The 26,111-nt window shown below is 32.3% G+C and overlaps 2 protein-coding genes across 6 annotated transcripts in view; both read right to left on the bottom strand.

The window, feature by feature from the left end:
• LOC126737850 (zinc finger CCHC domain-containing protein 10-like) overlaps positions 1 to 26,111 on the bottom strand; it is a 621,641-nt gene that overhangs the window by 296,566 nt on the left and 298,964 nt on the right. The gene's annotated exons all lie outside the window — the stretch shown is intronic.
• LOC126737849 (ubiquitin carboxyl-terminal hydrolase 7) overlaps positions 1 to 26,111 on the bottom strand; it is a 156,050-nt gene that overhangs the window by 78,408 nt on the left and 51,531 nt on the right. For all 5 annotated transcript variants that reach the window (XM_050442917.1, XM_050442914.1, XM_050442913.1 and 2 more), the window contains exons 4-8: positions 25,125 to 25,275; positions 19,799 to 20,067; positions 5,152 to 5,326; positions 4,900 to 5,092; positions 4,701 to 4,846 (exon numbers count right to left, since the gene is read on the bottom strand). In XM_050442917.1, the coding sequence (XP_050298874.1) occupies positions 4,701 to 4,846; positions 4,900 to 5,092; positions 5,152 to 5,326; positions 19,799 to 20,067; positions 25,125 to 25,275 (934 nt within the window). The remainder of the gene's footprint in view (positions 1 to 4,700; positions 4,847 to 4,899; positions 5,093 to 5,151; positions 5,327 to 19,798; positions 20,068 to 25,124; positions 25,276 to 26,111) is intronic.

Genomic DNA, 26,111 nt, shown 5'->3' on the forward strand with positions numbered 1-26,111 from the left:
AATTTAGATACAAACCACTTACATTTAAATATTTCAAGTAAAATGGAAAATATTAGATTTCATACTAGCCCTCTGTTGTCAGTCATATTGAAACTTTTATAAATTCTATAGATGAATTTTTTCAACTTTATCACAATACCTAAGAAGATTAAAAGAAAACTATTTTAGCTGCAATAAAATTAAAATTAATTAATAATGCACAAGAATTTTTACTTTTCAGATTTGACATCTTGGCCATTAATAAAAGATGATTTATGATAAAAATTTGGAGATCCAATCACTTATCAAATTCTTATAGCATTCTCTTATCATATTCTTATAGCAACAATTACAATATTTTAAGATAAATAAGAATGAAAATATTTTAGTCTTTGTAAATAGGTTAAAAACATTTGTTCAGAGGATTTTCTCTCAAATACATATTGAAATTTTAGGTGCAACTTCTAAACAAATTGTCATAAGCCAAGTTGAAAAAACATCAGTACTTATTTTAACTGCAAATAGCCCACAAACATTAAAAACGATTCTAACGTTACAATGTCCAAATTCCTTAGATGATGCCTTAAAACATACATTAAATTATAACATGATCGAATCTCAGGTCTATTTTACCAATAATACTTTATTACAGAATAATTATAACAATTCAAATATTTTTAATAATAAAAAATTGCATCAAAATGTTCCCTAGAGCTCCACAACAATATATACCTCTACAATTGTTTCCCTTACAACGAAAAAATAGATTTCCAAGTCAACATATTCCAATTCAGTCCCGACCTGTTCAAAGGCACTACGTTACAAACGCTCAAGTCTTCGACAAACCCAAAAATGTTTTCGCCCCTCAAAAGAAACCTATAAAATTGGATCTTCCTGTTCCCATGTCGATTTCAACAGCTGGCCCTTTTAGAATACATTCCCAGCAATAAGCTCAACCGAATTTCTTTAAAAATTCTGGACCTAATAAAAATTATGTAGTTCAAGAACTATACCGGGTGACATAGAAAAAAGGGAACACTAAATAACTTTCTATTGTTTTTCATCACTTCCGTTTTAACAGGAAATGACACTCTTATTTTAAATGGGACACTTGCTATATTATTACGTATTTCGATAAAAAATAATACTGTGAATACAATAATTGTGTATTTTCTGCTTTTTGTTTTATACTCAAAGAAAAAATTATTTTTTTTAATTTTAAAATAGGGTGCCATGAATGCGTTCAATGTTTTAATTAATTAATCATGGAAAAATAGTTTTCATTGCATTTTATGACTTAAATATTTTACACGCCTATTTAAATTGTCCAAACCATTAATTTTGGCATTTACTATATATTTTTTTAAATAGCACATTATAAACGCACTTTTGAAATGCGGTTTCTTTTCTCCCAATAATTTAATATGATTATCTTTTAAATCGGTTGATAAATAAGCCCATAAGGAGAAAAAAACTAAGTCACATAAATAAACGCATTTAGTGAATAAAAATAGCATAGAAGGCTTTGATTTCTGGAATGGCTGCGTTTTGACGCGTTTTTCATTTATTTTTTAATTGACATAATACATGACATCTTGCTAAGCGCAATTATTATTTGTTATTTAAATAAATTTGCTAATATTTAAAATGTTTACCAATGAAGAAAAAATTGATATGCCGTACGCTATGTTCCCGCGCATACGTACTTTCATTCGACAAGAAGGTAGTCTTTTCGAACAATACATTTAAACAGTTTTGTATTAAAATAATTTATAAACCTCATATTTTTTCTGTTTGTTTACCGTTTATGTGTACCTATGTTATGTTAGGTAAATGGTTAATGAAATATGCAGTATTAAGATATTAAAAAAAAATTATATTGAAAAAAGTATTCTTTTATTCTCAAATAGTAATATGACGTTTGACAAAATATGATGTGTTATGTCACTTGAAAAAAATACGCAGGAGTGTCATTACAATGCTTCCTGTTCGTTCATTTTTGTAAGTTAGTTTTTTTCTTGTTATGGACTTATTTATCAACCGATTTAAAAAATAATCATATTAACTTATTGGTAGAAAAAACCGCATTTTAAAAGTGGTTGTTCCCAATAATGTGCTATTTAAAAAAATTATGTAAATGCCAAAACTAATGATTTGGACATTTTAAATAGGCGTGTAAAAGATTTAAGTCATAAAATGCAATGAAAACTATTTTACCGTGATTACTTGATTAAAAATTAAAAGTTTTAACGCATTCGTGGCAGTGTCCCATTTAAAATAAGAAAGTTAGTGTAATTTCCTGTTAAACCGGAAGTGATGGGAAACAATAGAATATGTCAAAAGATGCTCTTATAACTATTCTATCGATATACCAAATTTCATTTATTTATCTTGAAAAGTAAAAAAGTTATTAAGGGTTCCCTCTTTTCTGTGTCACCCGGTATATACCATCAATTTGTTCACACATTAATAACCATGATATTCCTAAAAACCAAATAAATCACAATCATAATACAAAAGCAAGAGCTAGAGGTAACTTAATCATACCAAATAATTTCAAAAGTATTAACCTAAATCTTTAGTTTATCTTGCGCCAAAAATGTATAATGTTTAATTTAAGTAGGTATTATAATATAGTCCTTTTTCATAGATTGTTAAGTATTAATAGATTAGGTATTGTAGTATTTAAGGTTATTAAATTTATTTATTTCTGTAAAAATAACAATCACAAGCGATAACTAACGCACACAGGTGTATATTTCACACCTAGGCGTTACAACAACTTGAATTTGTAATAGTGATCAGGCAAAAAATTCGCAGTTTTTAGTAAATTATGTAGTTAAAAAATCAATAAATGTGGTAGAGTGTCAGGGTTTACTGATCCCTCCAAATAAATAAATAGATAAATGTAGACAAGGACAACGGTAAAACATGGGATTGCCAATATTATGGTTTGGAGCTGTTTCTCTGGTTGGGGAATGGAGCCATTGGAAAAAGTAAACGGTAAAATGGACCGGTTCCAGTTTTTGCATATCCTTGAAGACCATATGCTTCCTTACGCTGAAGAAAATATGTCACTTCGTTGTCCTTTTCGGCGGGATAATGATCCGTCCCTGTAATGAAGTGGCCTGCACAGATCCCTGACCTAAACCTAATCGAAAACCTTTGGGAACATTTAGGCAGAAAAATTAGGCAAAAAACTAAAGAAAAATTCAAAAACCATGACGATTTCTTAAGAGCACTTCAAGAAAAATGGAATTCGATTATATTGATAGCTTAATCCACATGAAAACTCGGGGTATTGAAGTAATAAAGAATAAAGGATATCCTACACATTACTAGCTTCAAGGACTGTGTAATACATTTAAATTAATTAAGCAAAAATATTTTGTTTCTCCACTCTTGTCATCATAAAATTTGAATATAAATATTTATTTTCCACAGCACTCATGTTTATCTAAATTAATTTACTTTATAAAAAATTACAAATAAGTATTAACAGAAAATTTTAATTTTAAATTGTTTCTATAAGATTATTGGCTAAAACGAATTGTTTCTCTACTTTCGGACGTTAGTATATCAATATGATCAAAACATCTATTATTCTACCTTGTAGCAAAATATTAACATTAACCTTTGATTTGACCTTATGAGATTTATTTTTTCTGTTTTCTTTTTATAGTATGTATACAGGGTGTTACAGATCAAGATTCTGATTCTTAAGGGTATTAATTCTTAGGTGATTTTAAGAAAAAAAGTTGAAATAAAGCTATGTTCTAAACTCCTTACCTTTTGAGCTACAGAGTGTTAAAATCTGAAGAAAAAAATTGTATAGTACCGCTAAAGTAAGCTAATCGTGTACTACCGCTAGACTTCTAGAATTAAAGTTGTTGTACTGTAATGATAAAATAGTGTACAGGGTGTCCCAAATTCAAAGGTGACCATTGCAATCTCGGAAACCGTAAGAGTTACAGGGTCGGTTAAATAGATGCAAAGTTGCGCAATTTTGAGCTTAATAAAATGACGTTTAAAAATTTTTAAAATTCCGGATGCTTATCCGAAAAAAATCGAAAATTCAAAATCGTTTTTACCTTCTACTGACTTTATTTGAAGAGACATGGGAAAACTAAAAACAGTTATTCATTCCACTTTTTACGTCCTACAACATGACGCAAAAAAAAATTAAATTTCTCATTCATAAAAAAAGGATTATTTACACACTTGTTACATAAATAACTATTTTTTTCTGCGGTAATCGTATGTTGGCCGAAAAAAAGTCAAGAAGTCGAATTTGCCCTAAGATGAATGGTATAAGATGAATATTTTTCAAAAATATTTAGTCTACGTTCCTGTAAAAACGCCACTGGTTAAACTTTAAAAAAACCTCCTACAAAATGGCTGTTGATACTCAGAGGGTGTGTGCTTAATTTCATAAACATATCCAGGAAGTTACTAAAGTTATGATGAAGAGACGACTTTTTGCTTAAGATTTTAACACCCCCATAGCTCAAAAATTAAGGGGTTTAGGACATAGCTTTATTCAAATTTTCTTCTTAAAATCACCTAAGGATTAACACCCTTAAGGATCAGCATCTGTCCGGTACTGTGAGCATGAATAATCGGTATTTAATACTATGATATCGTTTCCGTTTATTTAAAATTGTCTTTCAATAATAGGTATTTATTAATATCGTTATATTAAAAAGTTTAAACTCAGTTACCTCTAGGATTAATGAAAACCACATAATGACCTCCATGATTATCACCGCTGTGCACTAAAACGGCATGCAAAGTGTAATTAGCAGGATCGTTGGGGTCCTTTTCTTGTAGATACTCGTCTAACTGAATTTTTTCGTAAAACTCGAATCTACATGATAGAAAACATTTACTTGATTTAAATAGTCTCTATTTAAAACTTACCTATCATTAAACTTAACAGACGAGTCGGTCACTGGATCATACTGAAATCTCATCAAATGCAAATGTAAAACGGGTGGAAACGAGGAGAATATTACACCCTTTTCTGCATCCTGTAGTCCGTGTTCTCCAGCATCGTATTTATTATCTCCATCTAATGTTTCTTTTGCTATATAGTCTTTGAATGATTCATATACTAGAAAACATGTTACGTTTAAACATTAGTTTAATAGAAGATAATGCTGGGTCACGTACTGTTTTTCTTTCCTTTGATGTTCAGCTGAATATCATAAAAAGTCTCTGATCGTGTACTAGAATAATCTACGTTCTTACATCTGATATAGGAAAGCATTTTGCCCTCAAACAGTTTTGGAACTGTACCTTCTACGCAGGTCCCTTTCATTTTACTTTCCAATTTATCAAGAAGAACCTAAAAAAAATAAATATATTGTTGCATATACAGAATCCACTTTTTTTGCAGTTTTCGATTCCCAATATAAAGAGGTATGTAAAATTGCTCATTTTTTAACGTATTCACTTCCGGTACAACTGGAAATTGCATATAAAATATCAAGTTAGGACAGAAGTAAAGGAGGGAATGCCTATTAATATTTATAATTTTGGTTTACCTAAACATAATTGGATATAGTTCGTTTCATTTAAAGAAAAGGTTGATGATTCTTAAAAGGAAATAATTGCTACAATATTATTTGAAAAAAAAAATAATTTTTTTTTCAATTTTTCTGTGGAAATTTAATTGGAATTTCATAATGAAAATGTAGAATGAATTTCCAATAAATAATGTAAAAGATTCAATTCGATACCTTCAATAAATTTGGAGTTATAGCGGAAAGGAAAGAATAATTATTAAATATTTTAAAAAGCCAATGACTACAGTGGATTTTTTGGGAATTTATCCTGAACTAAAACGATTTATATATATTTTAAGCGAAACTCATGCGTCGTATAAAGAAAAGCCAGAAGATCAACTTTATTCTCAAATGAATGAGGATTTAACACTTTGAAGTACTTAGGGACGAAATTTAACCCACCTATTATACAACTCTACATGAATGTTGGAGTAAAATTTAACCCACCTACAATTGTTTTTTTCCCAGTAATGTACGTCGGTTTATTTATTAAACCGTCTGACTATATGATCATATAAGCCTTAGAGATTAAGCGTATAAAGTGCAGATGTCGCTAGATTGTGCCTAGTAATTCAAGTGGTTTTTCGTTTGTTTATGTTTTGTTGTTGCACGTTTCGTTCTAAAAAGGGTAAGATATTTTTTTTTAAGTTTTATTGTTTTTTTTTGTTAAAAATATTTGATATACTTTTTATATAACTGTTTTATACTAAATAACTTGAAATTGTTGAGTTATTTACTTCTATATTCTATATTTTTAACTATGAGTTCTATTTTGTCCCACCATACAAGTAAAGTTTTTTTTAGGTAGGAGCAAAATATGGCAAGTGACCGATTTCCAGAACCATTACCTTTTAAGCTTATTGGTTTGACCAAAAAGGATCTTTATAATGGAATTGAGAATATTGAAAATTCGGACAGTGAATTTGTAGGCATTCCATCAAATATCGACTCGGATAATGATAGTTGTAATGGAAATGATGTAGACGAGCCAGAAATCACAAATAATTTATCAGAACCGGATAATATGGTAATATCATCATCTGATGAAGAACCGGAGGAATGGGGCCCCGAAGACCTTATTCCACTGATCGAATTAAAAACATTATTCAAAATACAGTGGAGTAAGAATAATAAAACGGTTCCACCGGTCCAATTTACGGAATATTCAGGACTAGCTCAAGTCATAAAGGAACTAGATAAAGCGACACCATATAATATTTTTAATTCTTCTTCTGATTTCAGACAAAATTGTCGAACATATGGTGTTTCAAACAAACTTCTACGCAGAGCAAACTTTTCACAATTCCGGCAAAAGTTATAAGCCCACCGATAGTGTAGAAATGCGTACATTTATTGGTATAAACTTACTAATGGTTATCAAAAAGCTGCCGTCATATCGGGATTACGGGAGTACAGATCCAATTTTACATGATCTCTATATTAGTAGACTAATAACTGTCCATCGCTTTGGTTGGCTCCTAAGTAATGTACAGTCCCGGCCGGTTGAAAGAGAACGATCTGAACGCGTTTCTCGTAACTTTTCGTATCGGGCGCACGTCGCGCTGGGCCGACTCCCAGATAAAGTAGCGGATAGTAGAAATTTACGACTGTAGGAATAAAACCATAAAATGCAAATATCTTTGTGCCTTGTGGCATCTTGAAGCAAAAAAGAAATATTTTGATTTAAATTTAAATTTCGATTATTCTCTGAATGTTTTAAATAATTTGGGTAAAAGAAAAAGTGTGTAAGTATAAAATAAATAAAATTCGTATAATTTTATATTATATAATATATTAATATCTTTGTATAGCCACCTTCAGCTATTATAACTTTCTGAACTCTTCTGCTCATTGAACCTATTAGTTGGCAGCAGAGATCATGAGTTGCTACTTCTTCCCAGGTTTCTTGAATTTTCTGCCATAACGCATTCTTATTTTCAGGTATGAAATTCTCCATCGACCTTACCATGCTACCCCATATATTTTCTATAGGATTTAAATGGGGACTCTTCGCCGGCCATTCTAGCTTTTCGACATTGTTGTTGGTAAACCACTCGCGAACAATATTTGCTGTGTGTACAGGAGCGTTGTCCTGCTGAAAAACGAATCCCTCAGGATACATTTCTCTGGTACTTTGTATCAATCCTCCTTCAAGCACTTCAATTGTGAAGTTATTGAACGATCTGCTGTGAATAGGCCATCAATTTTCCAGCAGATTCCGGGTCCTTGGTGGCTGATCCAAGCCCATATATTTACGGAAAAATGCCCACTTCTTCTTCTGGGTGACACAAATCTTTCGTCATATCTTGAACTCGTCGAAGGTCTGTATACTTTAACTTTACCGTTGTAATTACTTTGGAACATCTTTTCATCACTAAATATTACTCTCTCCCAATAACCCATCGGTAAGCGATTAAACTGTTGGCATATCTGCAACCGGACTTCTTTATTAGTTTCGGTTAACTTAATCTGGTTGCTGGCTGTCCAACATCTCAGATTGCTTGCAGCTAATCTTTTTCGGGCAGTTCTAACACTTGCTGGGAATGCTGTGGTAGACACGGCTTCAACGGCGGATTTAAATGGATTTTCTCGGCAAAAATTAACCAGTCGTTGATCTTGTTGGTCCGAAGTAATTTTTATATTTCCCCCTCGATGTAGGTTTTCCACACTTTCTTTTTTATAAACGGATTTATAAACGGAGCGTATTTGTTGTTAGCTTGTGTGTTATAAGCCCGGTTGATACTTATGCCACCGAGCGTTCCCTCAATTGCAGTTTTGTGGCTAGAAAACTCCCTTTCAGGGCTTGTTTTCGCGCCATTTTAATAAAAATTTGCGGATCTCAGGATGGTCGAGAGCTTTAACACGTTCCTTGAATTTTGTGTGTCTGGCGACAATAAACTCCTCTATGGTACTCATTTTGCAATCTGTTCTTATGTCTGAGTTTCTGATATAGCGAGGAGCATTAACGATCAGCCTAAGCGTCTTATTTTGGAATGTTTCCAGGTATGACATTGTGGATTTGGGTATCTTTGTGAGTACACAAGACCCATATAAGAGCTTAGGTCTGATCACCTGCTTATACAAGAGGAGCTTATTGTCGAGAGACATCTTACTTTTCCTGCCCAGGAAGGGGTAGAGGCTTTGGACTAATCCATTGCACTGGTTAATTTGGTTTTTGATGTGGTGAACAAAGGTGTTCTTATTATCGAAATGTACTCCCAGGTACTTCACCTCGCTCTTCCAGGGGACCATCCTGCCCAGCACCATTAAGTTTGGAATATCACGGTCCCATTTTTTAGTGATGAGAATTACCTCTGTTTTGTCCTCGTTTATTTTGATTTTCCACTTTTCGGCCCATGCCGATATTTTATCGATGTGGCTCTAAATATACGCTGTTATTTGATCCAGGTACTTGCAGCTCGCAAGGACACAAGTATCGTCCGCGAATAATGCCAGCTTAGAATAGTGATCGTTCTTTGGGATGTCTGCCTGGTATATATTATACAGGGTGGGTGCCAATGGGGAGCCCTGTGGGACTCCGGCTCTGATTTTTTTATAGTCCAGTGTGCTATTGTTAATTTGTGACGTGAACTCCCTGTTTTTTAAATAGCTTTGTATGAATTTAGTCATACCAGGAGACACCCCAAATGTCGCCATTTTGTAAATCAAACCGCCATGCCACACCCTATCGAAGGCTTTCTCGATATCGAGCGTGATCATGGCAGTTGAATACTTGGCATTAAACGAGTCAACTAAACTTTGCTGGATCCTTGCAAGCTGTATTTCTGTTGATAGGCCCTTCACAAAACCACACTGTTCTGCCGGGATTATTTTTAATATGTCTATTTCGTCTATTAGTCTACTTAGCACCGCTTTCTCAAAAACTTTTCCAATTGATGGGAGTAGACTAATAGGACGATAATTTTCTGGTTTTGATAAGTTCTTCCCGGGTTTTGGTTTTACTATTGCCCTTTTCCATGAGTTATATGGAAAATAGCAGAGGGTGAGGCATTGATTAAAAATTATCATTAATTCATATATTATGTTGTCGGGTAGCATTTTAAGCATCTTATTGTTTATGCCATCGACCCCTGGTGCTTTTCTATTTTGTTGATTTGTGATTATGGCTCTTATTTCTTGAAATCTAATTCTTTTTGGGGCATTTAATGTTTGATATTGAATATTTTCTATTTGGCTATATGTTTGGTTAACTTGATTTAATAGAGTGTGGTCCTCTCGAAAATTATTTAAATTGAATTGATTTTCTAATGAATTATTAAATGCTTCTACTTTTTCTATGTCTGTGTACACTAAGCTTCCATCTGGTATTTGTATGGGCGGGAACTCTGTTTTGGCTCTTCCTCTCAGAACGTTAGAGACTCTCCAGTAATTGATGTGATTTTCATCATCATTGTTTAATTCCACCTTTCATTCCTGAAGTCATGCACTTCATTTTTTATTCTTTTTGTTAAACTGTTGGCTATTCTTCTTGCTTCTGGATCTTTGTGTAACGTATGCTGAATTTATAATGTTTGTAATTTCATTTACTTTTTGTTCCACTTCTTCTTCGGTATTGGGAGTTGGTAAAGGATGGGTATTAGATAACAATTCAGTAAAAAACTGCCAGTTTGTTATCTTTTTATCCGGGAGGGGATCTTTTTTGAAGGTTTGGGCTATGGATATGAGGATTGGTGAATGATCTGAGGAACTTAGTTGATCAAGGTTTTCCACAGCGACATTATGACTTAGGTTTTTTATTACTGCAATATCTAATATGTCAGGTGTCAAAAAATGATAGTGAGTTGGCTCTGGCGGAGCTGCTACCCTTACTGTATTTTCTCTGACGTATCTCTCCAGTTTTTGCCCGGAATTATTTTCCTTTATGCATCCCCAGATTCTACTTTTGGCATTCCAATCCCCTGCGGCTATTGTTGGAATGTCTTCAATAAAAAGTGCGTCTAAATCTTTATAGCTTAGTAATTTGCTAGGTGGTCTATAGATTGAGATTGAGACTAAATAAATTAAGCCCACTTACCCTGGTATTTATAAAAAGGGCTGGAACCAGGTATTACGTATTAACAATACAATATCATAAAAAAGTATTGTAAATTTTGGGAAATGATCGAGGGTAATTCCCTAAATTTATTTATTTTAAGTACAGGTAGCTTATCCTCTTTAAAAGTGCCTCGGTGCTCTTATTTCATTATATTTATAATAATACTAACACAATACTGGCCATTCAAGTCATTTAGTAGGTCTACCTGACTTATATTACCTAATAAACAAAATTTGTTTGTGCCTGTAATCCAACATCGTAGCCCGAAAGTCGCCTATCTTGTAGCACAGATGACACAGATCAATTATTTGTTTATTAGGATTACTGATATCCTGATAAACCCATATTGGTTTTAAAATAATATCCGCTTAGCGTAATTTATCTGCGAGTCGGCCCAGCGCGACGTTGCCAGCGCCGTGCGCCCGGTACGAAAAGTTACGAGAAACGCTTTCAGGTCGTTCTCTTTCAACCGGCCGGGCCTGTACATCTTAATGACAACAACTTCATGCCCAACCGAAATTCCGATAATTTTGATAAATTATATAAGGTAATACCATTTTTAGAAATGTTGAAATCCAATTTTCAAGCCTGTCTGCATCCTCATGAATTTTTATCAGTGGACGAGTCTATGATAAAGTTTAAAGGCCGATCTACGATCAAACAATACATGCCTGCAAAGCCAGTAAAGAGAGGCTATAAAGTGTGGATGATAGCTGACAGCACTGGATATTGCGGGGATTTTGAAATATATTGTGGCAAAACCGGTTCTGTTGCAGAAAAATGTTTGGGTACCAAAGTAGTGCTTCAGATGACACAAAATTTAATACACAGGTATCATAAAATTTTCTTTCATAACTTTTTTACAAATGTAGCCCTAATGAATCAACTGTATTAAGAAAAGTTATACGCCTGTGGTACTGTTAGACATACCAGAAAAAATATGCTCCAATTTCTGGAAGATAAAGCAATGCACAGAGGTGACTGTGACTGGTACATGAGTTCTACAGGACTTTCAGCATTTAAATGGCGCGATAAAAGAACAGTTCACCTTCTTTAAATTATCACAACCCAGATGACAAAACTGAGGTCAAAAAGAAAGCAAAAGACGACAGTGTAGAAATATACCTTGCCCAATAGCGCTGACTGATTACAATAAACATATGAACTCAGTAGATAAATTTGACCAAATGAGGGCAGTTTACAGCCTCGACCGAAAAAGCAAAAAATGGTGGCATAGAATCATGTTTTTCTTTATTGATGCTGCTGTTGTTAATGCTTACGTGCTTTACAAGTTATCTGAAGGGCCTAAAATGAACATGAAAGAATTTCGTTTGAATATCATAGAACATCAAGTTGCTGACAAATTGGTAACATCATTACAGGGTACCGAAAAACCATTACCAACTCCCATCAAAAAAAGGAAACCTTCCCAACCAGAAACTTTAGACTTACTCACTGTACTTATTAGACTTACTCAAAGTACACATCAGCCAGTACGAACCAGTAGACGCAGATGTGCAGTCTGTAGTTCCAAGGAATTTGAAATACGCACAAACTGGTCCTGCAGCGTGTGTCAAGTTCCCCTATGTTTGGGAAAGAACAAGTCTTGTTTTCCTACCATACAAAATAACTTTAGGCAGTGGTATGGTGGGTCAAAATATGTACCATTGGTTTTTTAAAGAAAAAAGTAAAAAATTTGATATTTCTCAATGTTATGTTTTATTTTAGAGCACCTTGAATTAGTTTTATTGTTATAAATAAGAATAAATTTTTTTTGTACCACTTGGGTAAATTTTTACCATGTTTTCTGTACCTCAAAGAGTTAAAAAAAAATAATTATTTTAAGAGCAAGCACTAGCGCAGAATTTTTTTCTTCATAAAAATTTAATGCAAACCTGTATGGCTGGCTACTGGTAGAGAAAATAAAAAAAATATCGATACCTGAAAGGAACAGTGAGATAAACCTAAAAAAAATGATTTTAAGCTAATTATGTTAAATGAAAGTCAACAAAAACCTTAATTCTATGCAATACTGAGATATCAGTCGTTGTCGTGATGTCAGCGAGTGCACACGTATGTGCTCGTTGCGCCGATAATTTTATCGTAAATTCAAAGTTAGTTACTTGCAAATTTTGTAGTCAGAATTATAATTTTCAATGCGTGCAGTTAAAAGACCATTTGTATAAAACAATTAATGAGTGTGCCAATTTATTTTGGTATTGTGATGGATGTTATATTGGTTGATGATGACTAAACATTGAAAAAAGAATGATAATAAAAAAAACAACAGCCAAAATTCACAGCAGATTAGAAACTACACTAACAATAGAAAAAAATGAAAAACTATGGTCAACTGTTATTAAAAAGAAAAAATGTCCACCATTGATAATAAAACCGAAAAATACCAACCAGGACAGTGCCACTACAAAAAACATTGTCACGCAAAAAATAAATCCGTCCGATTTATAAGTCGAAGTAAATAAATTTAAACCGGTGAGTCAAAGTTGGGTCGTGATCGAGTGCAATGATAAGGAATCTGCAAAACAAAGCTCTCTACAAACAGGTCGCTGAACTCTCTGCGAACTATACAATAGAAGTTCCAAAAATAACAAACCCAAAGGTAGTCATTGTTGGTATACAGGAAACTTATTTAAACACAGAGCAGGACTTTATTCAGAGAGTAAAAAACCAAACATGCCTTTCGACATTTGATAAAAATATGAAAATAAAATTTATTAAAAAGTACTTAACAAAAAGTAAACACCTACTTAATGTTGTCTTGGAAGTAGAGCCAGAGGTATTTAAATGCCTGATCAGGCATAAGAGAATGTTCATAAATTGGGAAAGCTTACCGATTTATGAATATGTTGGTGTCTTGCGTTGTTACAAATGTTGGAAATACGGACACCTTACAAGTTATACCCTGCCGACAGCAAAATGTTATATGTCCATTCTGCAATCAGAATCATAAAAGTGAGGACTGTAAGTCAACTGTAAAGGAAGGCACTAACTGTAAATATGCTCATGAGGTTTTAAAGATACCAAACATTTGGGCACACTGTTTTTGATAGGGACTGCGTGTGTTATCAAAGGGCACAGGAAAAAGCTAAATCTACGACTCAGTAAATATAGCCACTAAAGAACACACCCAAAGCGTGTGTTGATTCTGCATACAGTGTGACCCATTTGTTTTCGGGTCACCCTGATAAAAAGTTTATTTTTGGTGCGATTTTGCTCGGGTTTTTTTTAAATGTTAGGTCCAGAAAAACTGCATCATTATAACAAAAAAAATTCTGCCATGCAAATTCCAAGGCCTACTAATGTCAGTTTTTAAGGGCCAAATTTTAAGAAACCATGCTAGGCATTTTTTTTGCAAAAAATTGTGCATACCACTGCATTCGGCATCCCCCAAAACGGCCTTACACCAAATTTCACCAAAAAATATTAAAAAATAACAATTTTATGATAAAAAAAAGAAATGCGATTTACTTCTAAATTGTCTCTAAAAATTATTGAAATATGGAACTCTATTGTGTCTAAAAATTATTGAAATATTGAATTGTCACATTTAACATCTAACTGTCAAAAGTGGTAATAGAACGTGTTTAGATAGTATTAGTAATCATGGAAAATTTAAATTTGAGAGAAAAAATTGAAATTGTTCGTCTTGTTGGTGGTAACACGCGTTCGATGAGAGAAGCTGCCAGAGAATTTAATATTAGGCATCCTGATAGACCAGTAAGTCTAAGTACTGTGCAACGTGTTAATAAAATTTTCAATGAAACAGGATCTATTTCGAAAAATCTACTTAAAAATAAACATAATGAATGGCGTGGGCTCAGAAGAAATGAAAATTACATTTTGGAATATTTTAACGGCAGAAGTAGTGTCAGAACGGCTAGTTTGGTCCTTAACATCCCCAGAGAAAGTATAAGAAGATGTTTGCAAAAAAATAACATAAAAGCATTTAAGCCAAAATTTTTGCACACCTTAGAGGATGGTGACCAGGCAAGAAGATTAGAGTTTTGCTATTGGCTTCAGGGAGAATATTTAAACAACAGAAACTTTCTATATGAAATCCTTTTTAGCGATGAAGCCACTTTTACCACAAATGGCGTAGTCTCCAGTCTAAACTGCAGCCACTGGTCCGTGCCGAATCCAGAATTTATAATAAATGCAAGGAGACAGTATTCGCAAAAAATTAACGTTTGGTGTGGAATACTAAGCGACAAAATTATTGGCCCTTTTTTCTTTAATGGTAACTTGAATACAATTGAATTTTTGAATTTTCTTGAGAATGAATTTTCGAACGCATTAGAAGATTTACCCTTAAGATATCACCTTAATTTGAACTTTCAATTAGATGGTTGTCCTGTCCATAATGCTCGTTTAGTAAGAGACTGGTTAAATCAACATTGTGAAAACTGTTGGATAGGACGAAACAGTCCTTTCGTTGAGTGGCCACCGAGATCCCCTGACTTAACGCCACTCGATTTTTTTCTCTGGGGCTTACTTAAAGAAAAAGTGTACAAATCAAGACTTCAAAATTTAGAAGATCTACAAGTCAGAATAATCCAGGTTTGTTCAAAAATTACTCCAGAGCAAGTCCGTAAAGTTATTTTAAATGTAGGCAAAAGGAATGTAAAATTCATAGAAAACAATGGTGGATTAGTAGAAATTTCAAAAATTTAGTAGCGGTTAATTTTTAATTTTTTTGTTTGTTGTTTTTATTTTATTTGTATTTATTTTTGTTAGTTTATTGTTTGTTTTTATTTGTATTTAGTTTGGAATTGTTATTTGCTTGGAATTGCAATTTGTTTTTTTCATGGCTATCTACACATTTTTAAATGTAAATAAATGCATAATTTCCCTTTTTATTTTTTGTTATAAAATTGTTATTACTTAATATTTTTTGGTGAAATTTGGTATTAGGCCGTTTTGGGTGATGCCGAATCCAGTGGTGTGCACAATTTTTTGCTAAAAAAATGCCTAGCATGGTTTCTTAAAATTTGGCCCTTAAAAACTGACATTAGTAGGCCTTGGAATTTGCATGGCAAAATTTTTTTCTGTTATAATGATGCAGTTTTTCTGGACCTAACATTTAAAGAAAACCCGAGCAAAATCGCACCAAAAATAAACTTTTTATCAGGGTGACCCGAAAACAAATGGGTCACACTGTATAAACAGCCAAAGGCTCACATCTCACATTTTAGAGGAAAATTGTTGCAGAATCGAAACCCGTTGATGGTTTGTGTAAGTGAAACCTATATTACCCCAGAAATTGATGATAAAGAAGTATCTGTACCTGGTTATCATGTAGTGATTTGCTACTCGAACAGCAGACACACTGGTGGTACTCTTATTTACATAAAAAATGGCCTAAACTTTACAATAGCTTGCAATGAGGCAGTTGATTACAGCTATTGGGCACTGTTTATAAGGTTGCATATAAAAAAGGAAACGCTTATGGTGAGAACCATCTACAGATCCCCTAATCGAAACTGTAAAGAGTTTTTAAATTATCTAGACATAAAACTTAATGATGACATTTTTCATAAGATAAAGACCGTGATTTTAGATCTGAATATAGACCTCATAAAAAACGACAGTGACGCAAAAAACTTAATAAAAATTATAGAAGCAGATGGACTTACACAAATTAAAAAAAAATAAACAAGAATTACTAGTAAGTCCACACTATAATTGATTGATCATATCATTACTAATGATTTTATTGCCAGCGAAGATTCCAAGAGATTTTCCATTATTAAATGACCATGAAATAATTGGTATTAAATTAGAATTAGTGAACACCTCTGTTAAAAATGAATTTTTTTACAAGGGAGTTTGACTGGTGATGCAATTTTTAAGCGTAATAGAAGAATTAATAGGAGCAAACTGGAATTACACCTCTACTGATATAAACACCATATACTTGGATTTTATAAATAACATTCAAAAGGCAGTAAATAAAATAGCACCCGTCCAGAAGCATAACATCTCAACCTCAACAAAATATCTGTGGATTACAAGAGCAGTCACAGAGGCACAAACTAATAGAGCCAGATCATATACAAAATTTATATTGACAAGAAATGATGGAGATTGGAGAGAATATCAAAGCCAGCGTAATGGAGTTACTCCATAATTACGCACTGAAAAACAAAATACTATAATCAAAATATTGACAGGTGTAAAAGAAATGGAAAAAAGATGTGGAGAACACTAAAAGACATAGTGGGAAATAACAGTGGACAAATAGATTTCACTGATATAGGCTGTGAAAAGTATGATGGACCAATGGAAAAAATTTTTATAAATTCTTACGCTGATAGCATAGGTGAAATTTCAAATAGGGCCCTCTACTCTTTATTGCTTATGTTAATGACATTTATGTAGCATTAAAAAAATCATTTGTTAATTTATTTGCAGATGATATCCTTATTTGGGTAGCAGGCAATAATTTTAGAGAAATATCAATTACTCTTAACAACGAGTTAAAAATCATGTATGACTGGCTTTGCCAAATAAATTAAAACTGAACACATCAAAAACAAAATGCATGGTAATAGGTTCAAAGAGATGGTAATGGGATTACTCCTTAACATAAATGGCTCTAAAATTGATTTTGTTTCTGAAATAAAATATTTAGGTATTTTCTTGGATCCCCAGCTTAGTTTTTCTAATCAGGTTGATTATCTATGTAAGAAACTAGATAAAAAAATATTGTTTTTTTTTCGTCGCATTTCAAATTATTTGTCACAATGGACAAAAACACTTGTATATAACACAATTATTTTACCACACTTTAATTATTGTTGTTCGTTATTAATATCTTGTACTCAGGAAAATATAAATAGATTGCAAATGCAGCAAAATAAGGTAATGCGCATTATCCTTAGTTGAAATAAATATACCCTAATAGTAAGCATGTTACAGGCATTAAACTGGTTCTCTGTCGGGCATGTCATTAAGAAGGCGAACTTGGTTTTAATATATAAAATAGAGCATGAACAATCACCAAGATATTTTAACGATTTTCTAAAAAAAAAGATCAGGTTTTACACCTTTAATGCCCTTCCAGAAAAAATAAACAGTGCACCTAATTTAAAAATGTTTAATAAAAGTGTTTGTACATTTTTAAAGGACACATATTAATAAGATAATGTTGATTAATAAGATAATGAGATTCTCTGATTAGTCATAAGCTAGCCTGGGATGTAAGAGGAATAATGAACATGGAACAGCACGGATTTGTGTCTGGGAGATCCATTGCCACTAACCTCGTGCTCTACCAGCATTTCATAATCAATAATCTCAAACACCACAATCAGATTGACTCTGTCTATACGGACTTTTCAAAGGCATTGGACAGAGTCAATCATAATTTGCAAAACTTAAGGCTCTTGGTATTGGTGCTGCTCTATTAGGTTGGTTCCGAAGTTATTCAACAGATAGAATTCAATATGTAAAATTGGGCGATTGTATCTCCGATCCAATAAAAGGTTCCTCTGGCGTCCCGCAGAGGTCTCATTCAGGACCAAATTTATTCATATTATTTTTGCTAGACCTTCTGCTGTGCATTGTCAGGAGCAAAGTATTAGTGTTTGCTGATGTCATAAAGTTCTTTTGCCCAATAAAATCAGATGGCGATTGTCTACTTTTGCAAGCAGACTTAGACAGATTCCAGCAGTGGTACATCTTAAACAGGATGGATCTGAATGTTGCCAAATGTAGCGTTTTTTTCTTTTTGTAGGGGAACATTTACTGCAAATAACTACAGGTTAAATGGCATTTCTCTCTCAAGACCAGACAAAGTTAAGGATCTCAGTATAACTTTTGATTGCAAACTTTCTTTTACACCACATTTCCACAATATGGTCGTCAAGGCTATGGCAGCGTTGGGCCTTGTTCAGCGCCTTACAGTGGGTCTTTCGGTAAATACTATAAAGATTTTATATTGCTCTTTGGTTCGAGTAGAATATTATTCTGTAGTGTGATCTCCATCCTTTCAGGTGCATGTTCAATGTATTGAACGGGTACAGCGGAAGTTCATTAGAGTGGCGGCCTTTAGGATGGGTTTAGTTAGAGAGAATTTTACTTATGAGGAATTTTTGTCCATAATCCGTCAAGCTAAATACATTGGAACATAGGCGGGATATGCTGGACATGTGTTTTCTACATGGTGTGCTCAACTCTCGTATAGATTGTCCTGAGATTCTGGGCAACATAAACTTTAATGTTGCGACCAGGCAAAATCATCACACTTGCATCTTCAATATCCCCTACCTTTTATCAAATTATGGGCAAAATGGGTCCCTTACAAGGATTTTGCATAAGGCAAATGACTTAACTATAAAGAATAAGTGTCGCCTTTTTGATTCATCCCTTTGCCGTAAATGGAAGAACCATAGATGAATAAATAAATAAATAAATAAATTTTTTGTAACTAACAATATGCTTTGTAAAATTTTTTACTTTTCAATAACTAGCCAAGTGCTAAATAAATATTATTTATTTAGATGTGGTAAGGAACTCAAACATTGTAATATAAATAAAATACCCTTTTTTTTTTAAATACCCCCAAAGTTGTACCTAACCAATCGGGGTTCCGTGAGTGAATCATTCATGTGAGTCTGTCATTATTAATATAGTTGATAATTTTATCAGGGCCCTTGACTCTGATAATCTAGTACTTGCTGTGTTTTTGGATTTCAAGAGAGCGTTTGAAACAGTGAGTAGAAAAATTTTAATTAGGAAATAAGAACGGTTAGGCCTCAAACATAATGTATAGTTTCAATCTTATCTAAGTGGTTTGGAGTTCAGCGAGTCATGTACAAAAATAGTTCATCTGAAAGTTTAAATGTAAAGCATGATGTGCCGCAGGGAACGGTCTTGGGCCTCTTGTTATTTTTATTGAATATCAACGATATGGTGGAGGTAGTGCGGGGGTGTAATGTGGTGTTGTTTGCGGACGATAAAATGGTTTTTGTGGTGGGTAAAGACATTCATCAATTGCAACAGGTCATGAACGTTGAACTCAATAACTTACTCATCTGGCTTTGTAGAAATAAACTAGGTTTAAATGCAAATAGATTATAGTCGACAGACAGGAATTATTGCACACGATTTTTCGGACACTAATATATTTATTGTATAAGTTGAGAATTTTATTAGTAAAAACTTCTGCACTTACCCTTAAAAACTCCTGTACATCATGCTGCATAAAACTATCCAAAGTTTCCCACCCGAAACTTTTGGTAAGTTTCTTCGTGCCAACTGGTTTATCACAAAACTGTAATTCGTGAAAAACCCGCTGTAAAGCCAAAGCCACAGATTTGGTAGAGTCGTCCGACTCAGTGGGCATTTTATAGACAGCTTTGCGAAGCTGATTTGTGAAGTAAAGGGTTTGAAGTAGAGAGTTCATGTAACAAGTGGCTCCTTGATTTTTGAGACCCACATAACCTAAGGAAAAGTATGAAAAGTGATACAATTTAAAAAAGTTTTAATTGGAAAACTTAATTAATTAAACTGAAAAAAGATTTTTTTAACATGCAAACGTGTACCAAACCTTTAATAATGAATAGGTTAAACCTCTAAGAATGTATGTGAGCCCATTTAAATTTCTTCAGCCTCTTAATTAAATCATATTAAATTTGTTTTTGTTTTTATCGAAAATGTACAGAATTTACTCTTTTTGCCGATATAACTAAGGGTTAACCGTCAAATATATACAGGGTGTTTCCGAATAAGATAATAATCCTTAAGGGGTTAAATCATTAGGTGATACTAACAAGAAAAGTTTAAATACACTTATGTCCTAAAGTTTTGTGCTACGAGATATTAATGATTTAAAGATTTTTTAAATTATAACTTCAGTAACTTCTTAGATATTTATAGCAAATTTAGTTCATGCCCTTTAAGCATCAATAGTAATTTTTTAATGTAGAAATTTTACACCCTAAACAGACGTCACTGGTTAAAACCTCTACATCAAAAAATTGCCATTGATGTTATTAGAGGTATAATAAAAACAAATCTTTTTCTTTTAAACTTTAACACCCTATAGCTAAAAAGTTAAGGGGTTTAGGACATATGTTTGTTTGTACTTTTCTTATTAAAATCTCCTCAGTCAGTCAGATTGGTCGAAACTTATTTTAAAACAATCTGTATATTTTTTTTTGTTAAGCTGTGATAGGTTAACAATATACAAATTTTATTTAGCAAGAAGAAATGATTTTTTTTTTCAGAAATAAGGACGATTCATAACCTTTAAAACTACTCTGGTTTGTACTGTTTAAAGCATTCTGCGACTGAATCTAGCTATAGGCCGCAAAAACGACCAATCACGTTTGATGTGGCTATTTGCAGGATCAGAATAGAGCAATTTGTTGTGCTGTTATATAATTCAAAAATTTAGATTTCATTTAATATTCTATATTAACCTAGTTAGTTAAAAGTGCTCCCTAGATTCTACTGATGAATATATTGGTTAAATTGTCATTATTTTTATATTTTGCGTTATTTGACCCATTGCTAGTCTTGCTAACAAGAGGGCGTTTAAGAGATTAATTTTGAATAAATTTAAGGAGTAAAAAAATTTAGAAAAGTAGAAGTAGTACTTTAAAATTAGGGTTCAAACTTTCAAAAGACAAACAAGTGTATTTCTCGGTTCAATTTCTTTGCCCTTTTTAAGTTTCCCGAATAAGATCTTTAGGAGCTTTTGATAACTCCAGGTTTTCACCGAGCAATAGCACGTTTAAGGTTAACGAGTTAAGGTTAACTTTTTGAAATTAAATCCAATTTTTATGCCGTTTTCGCATAACAAATTCGAGCATTCATCATGAATTAATATTACCGTGATCTGCAATCCATATCAGACTTTAAAGTTTACAATAATTAATTAATGGGCAATCACTTTCCTATATATACGAAAATCAAAACTGTACAGGGTTATCCAAATTAAGTGTGAACGATTGGTAGCTTTGTTATTAGAAAAAATACAAAGTTGTTTAAATTAGCAAACTAGTTGCATTTTTAACGCTGGTAAAAATGAGAAGAAAAAACAACCAATTGAAAATCGTATTTTTGAGTTTTCAGTAAAATAATATTTTTTTTTTTAAATGAAAACTATTAATGGTTCATATTATATTTCTTCAGTTAAAACATCAAATTTTAAACAAAAAAGTTTATAATTAGTTTTCTACTCGGTTACAAATTAATGAAGTTATGACACCCAAATGGAAACAATTAAATTATATCGACAAACTTTAGTTTTAACATCAACTTATAATCTTACAAAATAAAATAACAATTTTTTTTTAAAGAAGATGCTCGAGAACAACACCTTGTTCTTCAATACATTTTTGGGCACGTTTTTCAACTGCTCAAACTGTCCTAAGTAACGTACTACCATCTATTTAAGTTATTTTTCCCTGAAACTGCAGTCTTTAAAGCGTCGACGTTATCGTACCTTCGCTTGTAAATTTGGTTCTTTAAGTCACTCCACAAGAAGTAATCAAGTGGGGTTAGATCTGGCGATCTGGGAGGCCACTGGATGGGCCATATGTTCATATGCACTGATCATTAGAAGTAGTACTAATAATTTTACTAATTAAAATTAGTAGTTAAAAGTAGCATTAAATTTGGAAGATGCAGATGATGTCTATTGTCGATTTATAAGATCCAATTCTTCTAAAAAATTATGCAAAATTTCCGTCATAAATTCCACATATCTTTCACCACTTACGGTACAATAATGGTGGTATGTTTTCTACTAAACATTCCAGAATTTGAGAAATTTGATTCATCTGTCCATAAAATGTAACGAAAATTATTTACATTTCGGCGACAGAAGTTAAGATACCAATGGCAAAAAACAAGTCTTTTCTTTGGATCCCCTGCCAACAGCGTTTGAACTGGTTGGTACTTATACTGAATAAATTTTGTACTTTTTTAAAATCCTTTGAACAGTACCATAACTAATGCTAAAAAATACAAATATATTCAATTTACCAGGAGTTTTAGTCCACCATTTCATCAGCACCATCTAATGAATTCACTTATTGAGAAGGTATCAGAGATACACGATCTTGGGGTGCTTTATGATTGCAGACTAACTTTTTCAAAAAATATTGAAAGCCTGTGTTATAAGGCTTACAAAATGTTGGGATTTATTAAGAGGCACACTCATGATTTCAGCAGTATCGATTCCATCAAACTTCTGTATTTTTCATTGGTTCGCAGTCAACTTGAGTCAAATTCATGTGTATGGTCACCTTATTATGCTAAATATATAATGTGTCTAGAAAAAGCTCAACGTAAATTCATAAGATACATTGCTTACAAGCTTAATATTCCTTGTATTGATATTAATTACAATGAAATTTATAGATTGCTGAAGATTGAAAAGTTGGAGACTCGATTCTTAACAATGTAATACAGTCTCCTGAGTTTTTGTGTCAGCTTAATTTAAATGTTCCTCTACAGTGCTCAGACAGACTAGATTATTATACCTTGGACAACATCGTACACACTTATATGGTGAAAACTGTGCAATAGGTAGAATGATGATTAACTCAAATAGTGTCAGTATAGATTTGTTTCATTGTTCTCTGAGTTCACTTCAACGAATTTCAAAATCTGCTTAAGTGCAATATAATTTTATATCTTGACTTAAAGTATGTCTTCTTTTCTATTGTAGTTACTCTTTTTTAAACCATTGTTGTCCTTATATTTTATTTTATTGATGTTACCTGTTATCTGTTATTTATGCTAGATATTTAATGATGGTACTAATACTTCAAGTGCTTTATTGCGATATAAAATATTATTTTATTGAGTATTTTATATACTGTATTTATTTTGTAAATTGGGTGATTACCGTAATATATACTGAACTGAACTGAATAACTGAAATTAAGAGTCCTTTAGATTATCTGGTATTGAATTGTCACAATAAGCTTTGAAATATCCAATAACTGCAATTTCTGTGGCCTTATGAATTCTTTTTTGCCCTTGCTTTAGCAAAAACATTTTCGTTTCCCCTAAATTTTAGATAGTCTCAGAAAACATCGTTCATATGGTTGAATGCGAGCGGGATATAATACAGTTCAGTATTCTCTTGCTCTCAAAGAGGATTTTCTGCTCACTAAATAACATCTTGTTGCAACGATGTCCAGTTTAGCAATTTGTCGTCACTTATCTTAATGCTATCATATCAAAATAGAAAATAATGAAAAATATTTATCGTTAATTTTGACTCTAGCGAAAAAGTCATTATAAACTTTTTTGTTTAAAATTTGATGTTTTAACTGAAAAAAAAATATACACGAGTTTCCATTTAAAAAAATGTTATTTTACTGAAAAACTCAAAAATAAGATTCTCATTTTTTTTTCTTCTCAGTTTTACCGGCGTTAAGAATGCTACTAGTTTGCTAATTCAAACAACATCTGAAATGGGACACACATGTGACACGACTTGCTAACAATATTCGGGGACTTATTCCGAGATTTTACACTCTAAGGTATATTTTAAGTAAAAAAATCTTATTAATGGTTTACAAGGTGCTGGTGGAATCCTTAATAAGGTATGGAATTCCTATCTGGGGTGGTCTGTACGAAAATTCCTTTAAACAACTAAACGTAGTTCAGAACTATATTATTAAGAACTATGTAAGTTATGTTAAAGAAGAACAAAACGTACTTCACATCTTTCTTGTATTCTGAAGATGTTCCAAATGTTAGAACTATATATATTTATTCTGTGTGCCTACTTATTTATGCCAAGCCATACTCTGCTGCAACAGTTAATCACTTCCATAGAACTAGAAATAACGTCAATAAAGATCTTGTTATACCAAGCAATAATTGTAATATTTATTTAAGATTCTTTAACTACCTAGCCTCTAAGTTCTACAACTTGCTGCCTGTTAATATTAGGAACATACACAGAAAAAATATTTTAAGCAACAATGTTTACATTTTATAGTTGAAAATTTAAATTTGTATTTGGTTCTACTGTAGTTGTATTTTTATACTAAATATATTTAAACTAGTTTTTTCTTCTTATTTAAACATTTACTGATTTTAGTTAAGTTCGCTACTAATTAGAGAATGTTTAAATCTATGTAGTGATTATAACTGCACATACAGATATTTATATTTATTACCTATGTAACATTGTAAATTATGTTAGTAATATATATTCATTCAATTCATATTAATATAACATAAAAATGTTTTTGCATACATTTTAACAAAGTAATCAATAGAAAATAAGAAACACGGGGAGCACTTTTAACACACAGATGTAACAGTGAGATTGGCAGAATGTTTTAATGCCAACGATATAACAACAATAAAACTCTGTATAATAAAGTAATTGACTGAAGAATTTTTGTATAGACTAACTTGCATTATTAGAGGTGCTACCTATCCACCCTAAAAGTTTGGCAGACCTTTTGCCAAATATCTGAATGACTAATAAATCAATGAATTAAATTACTTATTGACAAACTGACCTGTGTGTTTCTTGCTGTCCCAAGAAACGCCGTGAGGGGCGTCAGCAACTACATGGACTTCTAATGTAATCGCGTCGTCTTTAATGTAACCTTTTTCTGGATCTAGCACGTCATTCCATGCCATAAAATGTGAGAAACCCCAGTCATTTTCCTACAATAGAAATATATATATATATATATATAAATGTCATAAAAATAATAAATCATTTGATAAAACTCTAAAGCTAATGATTTTTATCTGATATGTTCTTTTCCTATGTCGATATTCCGTGTAATATCTACATTGTGACATGTAGTAGAAATTACTAAAAAAAAACAATTAATATCACTGTTATCGTAATATGAAGAGTGCAATTCTGGACCGATTTCAAACTTAAACATGGGTTCTAAATTGCTTGGTTTTTAAGATACAGGATGTCAAAATTTAATTTAATTTTCAGATTTTTTTGTGTGTTATTTTTTATTTGTTTTGTTTTTTTACAATTTGTATATTGGTGATATTGTTTAGTTTTAACAAGGGGAACGCTGTTGCAAATAAAGTATGACTTTTTTTTTTATAAAATGCTCAGCGGCGTGTGTACCATTTTATATAATGAAAATTATAGCACATAAAATATGCAAACTTAAAAAAAGAAAAACAAAACACTGAAAGAAACGAAAAAAAATCCGCCACTGAAAGTTCAATATTTAAAACCTATTTTTTTGCAGATGATACTAGAAATGTTATTAGTAGATTTAAACAGTCTTCTTCCCGTCATCCATGCTGTTTAGATTTCAAGTGAGTATTACAAAAAATTCTTCATCTATTTTGCACTATGTGTGTTCTAATATTGGTAAAAAAAAATTATCTCGCTATGTATTAAATGGTGGTCTAAATCTGATCATGAGACTGTTATTACCCAATTTTTTAATGAACCTAATGTGAGGGCTACCTATAAAAGACGCGGCCGCCTTCTTTCTGGCCATAGATTTAAGAAGTGTTCGGGT

This window comes from Anthonomus grandis, chromosome 6 (assembly GCF_022605725.1).
Source record: "Anthonomus grandis grandis chromosome 6, icAntGran1.3, whole genome shotgun sequence".
Classification (NCBI taxonomy): domain Eukaryota; kingdom Metazoa; phylum Arthropoda; class Insecta; order Coleoptera; family Curculionidae; genus Anthonomus; species Anthonomus grandis.